Source organism: Dipodomys merriami, unplaced genomic scaffold (genome assembly GCF_024711535.1).
Source record: "Dipodomys merriami isolate MVZ:Mamm:240054 unplaced genomic scaffold, mDipMer1.0.p SCAF_4, whole genome shotgun sequence".
Classification (NCBI taxonomy): Eukaryota; Metazoa; Chordata; class Mammalia; order Rodentia; family Heteromyidae; genus Dipodomys; species Dipodomys merriami.
The window spans coordinates 5654099-5662421 of NW_027205603.1; the positions used below are offsets into that span (position 1 = coordinate 5654099).

The 8323-nt window shown below is 45.1% G+C and overlaps 2 protein-coding genes across 8 annotated transcripts in view; one reads left to right on the forward strand and one right to left on the reverse strand.

The window, feature by feature from the left end:
• The window catches only part of Dclre1c (DNA cross-link repair 1C), a 27877-nt gene extending 23946 nt beyond the window's left edge, over positions 1-3931 (reverse strand). Inside the window, exons 1-2 of one of the 2 annotated variants that reach the window (XM_069990404.1) lie at positions 3745-3927; positions 819-870 (exon numbers count right to left, since the gene is read on the reverse strand). In XM_069990404.1, coding sequence (XP_069846505.1) covers positions 819-870; positions 3745-3853 — 161 coding nt within the window. In that variant the 5' untranslated portion in view covers positions 3854-3927. Of the gene's footprint in view, positions 1-818; positions 871-3744 lie in introns of both variants that reach the window. The other variant, XM_069990407.1, reaches the window with a different exon arrangement.
• Positions 1-5531, forward strand: part of Suv39h2 (SUV39H2 histone lysine methyltransferase) — a 54212-nt gene extending 48681 nt beyond the window's left edge. For 5 of the 6 annotated variants that reach the window (XM_069990408.1, XM_069990410.1, XM_069990414.1 and 2 more), the window contains one exon: positions 3470-5531. In XM_069990408.1, coding sequence (XP_069846509.1) covers positions 3470-3603 — 134 coding nt within the window. In that variant the 3' untranslated portion in view covers positions 3604-5531. The remainder of the gene's footprint in view (positions 1-3469) is intronic. The other variant, XM_069990409.1, reaches the window with a different exon arrangement.
• The last annotated feature ends 2792 nt before the right edge of the window (positions 5532-8323 follow it).

Genomic DNA, 8323 nt, shown 5'->3' on the forward strand with positions numbered 1-8323 from the left:
CTCTCCAAACACACACACACACACACACACACACACACACACACACACACACTCTCTCTCTCTCTCTCTCTCTCTTATAAAATGAAAACAAATGAGTTGTTGCTTCAGCCCTAGTATGGAAGAACCACATGAAAATAAAAGTTATGTAAAAGAAAGTAAATATGATAAGACTGGAGTGTGGCTCAAGTGGGAGAGCACCTGTCTAGCAGGCATAAGGCCCTGAGTTCAAATCCTAGTACTGCAAAAACAAATAAGAGTCTATTGGGTATGATTCTATTCACAGAAGTTCAACAGCAGCTGGGCGCCAGTGGCTCACGCCTGTAATCCTAGTTCTCAGGAGGCTGAGATCTGAGGATTAGTTCAAAGCCAGCCAGGGCAAGAAAGCCCCTGAGACTCTTATCTCCAATAAACCACTAGAAAACCCGAAGTGGCACTGTGGCTCAACTGGTAGAGCTCTGGCCTTGAGCTGAAGAGTGCAGGGACAGCACCCAAGGCCAGAGTTAAAGCCCCACAACTGACCAAAAAAAAAGAAAGTTCAAAAGCAATCGAAGCTAACCCATGGTACAAAGCCTAAATAGAAGTTATCTTCTTTTTTTTTAAGTTATCTTTTAGGAAGGATGACTGAGAGGTGGCAGAGGGCCTGGAATTCAGGTACTGGTTCAAGTTCTTCCATCTGGATATAAGCTCAGGTGGTAAACGTCCATCGCATTGCATTGTCCCTTATGATGCAAGTACTTTGCTGTCTAGATATTCTGATATTTTCTAATTATTACCCACACACAGCAGCAGCAGCAGCAGCAGCAGTAGTATCTTATTACCTGCATTCCAACCTTCTTTTCAAGGTAGGGGCTCTTAATCCTTTCATGTGATCTACAAGCAAAAGAATAGGAATCATAAACATGTTCTTTATCAGAGGATTTCTTGGCCTAAGCCACTGGAGTTGCCATCTTAAAGTTCCTGGTGAGAGAAAATACAGGACCTTCACTCTCCACTGACCATTGGTTCTTTCTTCTCTAGATGACAAACCCTTTTTGGTTGTTGTTGTGAAGCACTGGGGTTGGAACTCAAGGCCTGGGAGCTGTTCCTGAGCTTTTTTTGCTAAGGCTAGTGCTCTACCACTTTGAGCCACAGCTCAACTTCCAGTTTTTTAGTGATAAGAATCTAGCTCAAGTGGTAGAGTGCTAGCCTTGAGCTGAAGAGCTGAGAGACAGCGCTCAGGCCCAGAGTTCAAGGCCCACGACAGACAAAAAAAAAAAAAAAATCTCACAGACTGCCTTGCTTGGGCTGGGTTTGAACTGTAATCCTCAGTTCTCAGCCTCCTGAGTAGCTAGGATTACAAGTATGAGCCACCAGCACCTGGCTGATGAATCCTTTGGGTAAAAAGACAGGAATCACTAAACACTGTCCAACCTTGAACTACTACATTGAAATTAAATAATCACATCTCAAATGTATGTTTTTCCTCTTAAAAAAAAAAAACCTTAAAGGATTCCAAGTAACCTTAGAACTATGCAAGAGATAAGTGTTTCCTAATCAGAAATTTCCATGTACCTATCTAATATCTATTGGTGCTCAAGACTACTGCTATTTTTTAAAAAAGAAAAGAACGCAATTTAGCCCAGACAGGCACCAGACAGCCTAGAAGATCAGCTTGAAGTTAGCTTGGGTTACACAGTGAGACCAATCAAACTGAAAAGTCCTAGCTACTCAGGAGGCTGAGATCCAACCATCACAGTTCAAAGCCAGTCCAGGCAAGAAAGTCCGTGAGACTACCAAAAAGTCAGAAATGGAGCTGTGGCTCACATGGTAGAGTGCTAGCCTTGAGCAAAAGAGCTTAGAGACAGCACTCAGGCTCTGAGTTCTAGCCCTAGGATCAGCACCAAAAAAAAAATGTCGAGGTATAGTTGAGGGTAGGGCACTTGCCTAGAAATACTTGAGGCCCTGTGTTTGATTCCAAGCACTGAAACAGAAATAGTTTTTGGTAGAAGGAACTGAAATTTCATGTGTGGAGAACCAGAGTCCTTCTCTTCACTGTCTTCTCACAACACCCTGGGCCTCGCTCAGTCTCCACCACAAAGTTAGTTCACCTAGACTTCCAAGCTTGCTTCCAGGGATTCTGCCAGGAAATCATTCCAGTGACTTCAGGACTCAAAGGTGGGATGTCACAGTCACGTAGACTTGAGGCTCAACCCTCCAATCCACAGAGACAAATGAAAAAGCAAACCCTTAAGCAATACTCTATACAAAGTATGTATTATTATACTTTCCAAATCCTTGGCTTGTAAAGACCTAGACAACCAAACACTTCTAAGTTGTGGAACGAAATCAAACCATGTCTGATCTCTTAATTACCACCACCACTGCAGGAATACATAATTGGGGCTTCCTGTACCCAGTGAAAACCAAGAAGTCAGCAACACTAACACTAACTTTGGAATCCATTTCCGAAGAAACTGTGTCACAGAGAAAAAAAGGAAAAAAAAAAGGAATGTGAATCAAGATTGTACTCCATGTTTCTGAACTAACTCAGTAGGTGGCACCCTATAGCTTTGCATCCTGGATCCTCCCTCACCCTTAAGCCCCTTCCCAATTGGTCCTAAGGGAATCTGAGGCTCAGGATTAAGGAATTTTCTTCTTAACAGCTATCACACTTTGAATTCTAGACTCAACCCAAAACAATAAAAACCAAGGCATCCTCATCCAGCAGTGGTTTCTCAATAAAACCAAACCACAAATATTATTCTGAAAAATCACAGACCCTCCACTGGTCACAGTACTATTTTGCCTCTATTTTTCTTCTCTTTCTTCTTTTCTCTTCTCCTCCCCACCTTCTTCTCCCCTCCTCTCCTCCAGTCCTGGGATTTAACTTAAAGCCTCCTGCTTACTAGGTAAGTATATGTAGTGTTGGGGTCTGTTTGTGTGTGAAAAAGAGAGAGAGAGAGAGAGAGAGAGAGAGAGAGAGAGAGAGAGAGAGAGAGTCTCTGCTTCACTCCTCTACAGTAGAGTTCAGACCTTCCTTCTCAAGCTGTTGTGGAAGGTAGCACTGGAAGAGGCTGCCACTGGAGTATTCCAGTTTATCTTGATTTCTCATCAGTGCTAATGGTTGTGCTAATTAGCACTGTGAATAAAACTGCTTTTGTTGGTAGAATTGGTGATTTATGAGTCAGTCTAACAAATGCTAACAACAAACTATGACTAGCACCACCGGTCTCCTGTTGGAGATGGACAGAACTTCTGAAAAGTGAGGGGAGCCAACAGTAGCGGTGCATGCCTGGGCAGGCAGAGGCAGGAGGATGGCCAGTTCAGAGCAGGCCTGAGCTCCGTAAGTGATGATAGCTAAATGAACAGTAGCTGGTATTTGGTCAAGCCGAGGAGGTTGTTTGGCTGTGTCTATGGAGGAGGCAGGGTGCTTGCTAACTAACGTTTGAGGGTGTAACTGGTTAACCTGGAATCTGTTTTTCTTACACAGGGTCAAGAGAAGTGGAGGAGTACAGGAGAAGAGCTCAGTCAACCTCAAAAATCTCCATCTCTACTAGCAGAGCGATCAGAAGAACCCAACAGGGGCTCAAGTGGCAGAGGCAGCGAAGCCAAAGAAGAGTGTGAGGCGCTGAGTTCAAGCCCCAGAACCAACACAAAAGTAAGACAATAAAACAAAAATGTAATAGCAGCCCCTGATCACAGTTCTGCAAGGCGGCACCGACCTCTGACCCCGGCAGCCCAAGACTGGGGGCGCGGAGGACTCACCTTTGTGACAGTGGGACAGGAAGTAGGCGCGGGCTCTCAGGTTCTCCCTGTCGAAGCGGTCTATGGAGATGGTGGGATACTCGGCCATCTGCCCCTGGAAGGAGCTCATGGCGCCACCGAAGCCAGGACAAGACCCTGCCGCCGAGCCCTGCCAGGCACGGAAGCCAGGACCACCCCGGCCCCACCACGCCGCCACTTCCGGGACCCTGCGCGCCGCCTCGCCATTGGCCAACCGAGTTCAGCCTTCGTCCAATCCTAGCGGCCGGCGGCAGAGGGGCGGTGCCGCGGAGGATCGTCGAGTTTCAAGTCCCGCTGAGCGCCTGCGCAGTGAGCCCAGCCGCAGCACCTGCTCGGAAGTCTCTTTCTGTCACAAATGAAACGCAGTTGTTGTTCGTGTGAAGACCTGCCCGAGCCTGTGAAAGTCCGGGGTCGCGGAGGGAATCCGAATAACCATGAGCTTGTGCTCCAAAAAGGGAAGTGAGCAGACTGAGAATAACCGATTGCAGCTGAGCACTGGTGGCTCACGCCTGTAATGCTGACTACTCAGGAGGCTGAGATCTGAGCATTGCCGTTCATAGCCAGCCCGGGCAGGGAAGTCCGTGAGACTCTTATCACTAATTAACCACCAGAAAACGGGAAGTAGGCTGTAGCTCGAAGTAGTAGAGCGCTAGCATTTGAGCAAAAGAATTCAGGGACAGTGCCCAGGCCCTGAATTCAAGCCGCACAACCGACAAAAAATAAAGTGTGTGTGTGTGTGTGTGTGTGTGTGTGTGTGTGTGTGTGTGTGTGTGTGTGATCATCCATCAAATACATACAATTGCTTTTTTGTATCTCTTCCTAGTAAGTCAGACATCGCTTCCTAGCAAGTCAGACATCACAGTATTTTTTTTATTTTTTAGACATCACAGTATTGTTGATCAATTGGATTAAACAATTAGAAGCCTTTTTGAAATCATGATTTGCAGGACACAGAGACAAATCCTTTGATAGTTACAGAGCTCACTAAGATGTGCCATTAAGTAGTGATCAACCAGTTTGGAGACCATAGATTTTCAAAATACAGTAACTCCATACTTTGATGGAGACAGAAAATGATCTGGGAATAAAGCCAGGAACGATTTCTTCCTAGAAGAGTTAGAAATCAGAATGCCATCCTCAAAGGGTATCAGCTTGTGCTTGTAGCCATGATTCCCAGAATTCTATTAAAGTACAGGTTCTGGGAAATCTTAAAGAGGAAGAGGGAGAGGTAGGAAAGGAAGGGAGAAAAATAGATGTCACAATTGACAATTGAAGTAAAATATTCTGCCAGGCTACTACTGGCAAGTCCTTTGACTTTATTTCAGGTGGATGGTTCTAGATAAAGGAGAATTATTCCTGGTCTAGCATGTCCATGCTTAGCAACAAAATCTGCAGTGGCTCATACCTACAGAATCTCTCAGAATTTGGAGCTCCTGGAGAGACAGGACAAGATAATGCTCAGTTTAGTTATTTGTCTCCTCTTCTTTCCATAGGGATATAATATAAAAGAATAAAGGAAATAGAGTGAGGGGGAAAAAAGGACAGAAATTAGTAAAGACTAGTTTACAGGTACTCCTTTGTTTGGCTCTTTTAGAAGTAAAAGAAAAGAGGGAAGCACAATCCCCAGCTTTTTGGCATCTGAAGATTAAAATAAGCTTTTCAGAAGAGAGTATATGTTTTTGAATACAGAATACCTAGAGAAATTCCTCCAGTGAGTGTTTGTAATCAAACTGTAAAATGTGCACAACAATGTTATTTGTTGTTGTTGGTGGTGGTGGTGGTGGTGGTGGTGGTGGTGTGTGTGTGTGTGTGTGTGTGTATGCATGCCAGTATTGGGGCTCAGGGCCTGGACACTGTCCCCTTAGCTGTTTTGTTTTTTCTCAAGGCTAGCATGCCCTATCAAGAGCATATAGTGTGATAGAGAAAGTCAGGGCAACAAATAACAGGATTTTTAACAGGAAGTATGCTTGAAAGAAATGTGGAGACTAAGGAAAGATCAATTAGTAGAGATGTCTCTTCCCACAGGCGTTGGATTTGAGTGAGAAGGGTTTTTTGTTTGTTTTTGTCAGTTGTGAGACTTGAACTCAGGGCCTGGACACTGTCCCTGAGCCTCTTTGTGCTCAAGGATAGTGCTCTCCCACTTGAGCCACAGCACCACTTCTGGTTTTTGAGTGGGTTAACTGGAGATAAGAGTCTCCAGGAGACTTTCCTGGCCCTGCTGGCTTCGAACCGCAATTCTCAGATCTCAGGCTCCTGAGTAGCTAGGATTACAGGTGTGAGCCACTGGCACCCAGCTTGAGTGAGAAGCTTTATACTTATTTTTTTTAACTGTATTTTTTGTCTTTTCTTTTTTGGTACTGGGGATCAAACCCAGGACATTGTACTTGCTAGGCAAATGCTTTGCCACTGAGCTACATCCCAGCCCTATACTTATTTTTTTTTTTTTGGGGTGGGGGGTCCGGTCGTGGTGCCTGAACTCTGGGCCTGGGCGCTGTCCCTCAGCAATTCAGCTCAAGGCTAGAACTCTACCACTTGAGCCACAGCGCCACTTCCGGCTTTTTTCTTTTTGCTTATGTGGTGTTGAGGAATCGAACCCAAGGCCTCAGGCATGCAAGGCAAGCGCTCTACCACTGAGCCACCTTCCCAGCCCTATACTTATTTTTTTATCTCTACAACAGTCCCATAAGATAAGTACAGTTTGGGTTCTTATTTTGCAGATGAGGAAACTGCATTGAAAGAACAAGTCAGCTAAGTCTAGCCTCCAAGGCAAAGAAAAGTCTGGTATCTCTGAAATGCGCCTTTATTAAACTATGACTCATTCCTCTAACCTTCAATATTGGACTCACAAGGGTGAAGCCATGAGGAAGAGAGGAAATTAAAGACTGAACCAATTAAGCAGGGTTACTTGGCACCTACTAAGGGCCAAACCAAGCAGTTCAATCTGTAGCTTGTCCAATAATGAGAGTGATTTCAACAAGATAGAGGTCAGTTTAGGACAGCTTTTCTCAAAGTATGGATCCAGAAATAGTATCACCAGCAACATTTAGGAACTTGTCAAGAATAATAATTCACACTGGGTACCACTGGCTCACATCTATAATCCTAGTTACTCAGGAGGCTGAAGAAAGTCCATGAGACTCTCATCTGAGGCGCTTATCTCCGAATAAGGCCAGAAGTGGAGCAGTGACTTGGCCTTAAGCAAAAAAAGAATAGGAGCTGGGAAGGTGGCTCAGTGGTAGAGTGCTTGCCTTGCATGCCTGAGGCCCTGGGTTCGATTCCTCAGCACCACATAAGCAAAAAGAAAAAAGCCGTAAGTGGCGCTGTGGCTCAAGTGGTAGAGCGCTAGCCTTGAGCTGAAGAGCTGAGGGACAGTGCCAGGCCCAGAGTTCAGGCCCCACGACCGGACCCCTCCTCCCCCCCCAAAAAAGAGTAGGAATAGTGCCCAGGCCCTGATTTCAAACCCCAGAACTGGCTCATGTGCATGTGTAATAATAGTAATAATAATACTTCAATAATAATTTTCTACTGCAGTCTTGACCCACTGGATCAGAAACTGGGGGTAGCAGCCAGCAGCCCACCTCTTCTCATTGTTCTCATGAAGTAAAAAAATTGAAAGACACTGAACTAGAGTTTAGAAAGCACACCAGTTCTCAGAAATTTTTTTTTGGGGGGGGTCCGGTTGTGGGGCCTGAACTCTGGGCCTGGGTGCTGTCCCTCAGCTCTTCAGCTCAAGGCTAGCGCTCTACCACTTGAGCCACAGCGCCACTTCCGGCTTTTTTCTTTTTGCTTATGTGGTGCTGGGGAATCGAACCCAGGGCCTCATGCATGCAAGGCAAGCACTCTACCACTGAGCCACCTTCCCAGCCCCCTCAGAAATTTTTAAAATCAAAATTAGAAGTGATTTCAGTTCTCCAGGAAATATTAATATAACCAGTAGTCACAAATCCTCTGTTCCATATCAAGCACTGTACTGCACACTAAAGACATAATGGTGAATGAAGCAGGTAAAATCCCTGTGTTTGTGGAATATGTATTCTAACAGAAATAATTCCTTTTTTTTTTTTTTTGCCATTCCTGGGGCTTGAACTCAGGGTCTAGGCACTATCCTTTAGCTTTTGTGCTCAAGGCTAGAGCTCTACCACCTGAGCCACCTCTCTACTTCCAGCTTTTTGGGTTGTTAATTGGCAATAAGTCATAAACCTTTCCTGCCAAGGCTGACTTTGAACCATGATCCTAAGAGCTCAGCCTCCGGAGAAGCTAGGATTACAGATATAAGCCACCACTGTGAGCTCACATCTGTTTGCTCCACTTGGTTGTCAAAAAAAAAAAAAAAACAGCTTCCTCAAACCTCTTCTCCACACCAAACAAACAGCAAAAGAAACTGCCCCTCAGAAAAATGTTTGGGGGAGGAGGGCAATAGGGAGGGCACAAATGGAGAGAAGAAGGGTGAGCAAATGCAGCAGAGCTTGGATATGCATGGATATACAAGTCTAAGGTTCAGAGAAAGGTCTGGACAGAGGAAATAAATTTGGAGTTACAAATAAGTGAATGGGACTTTTTC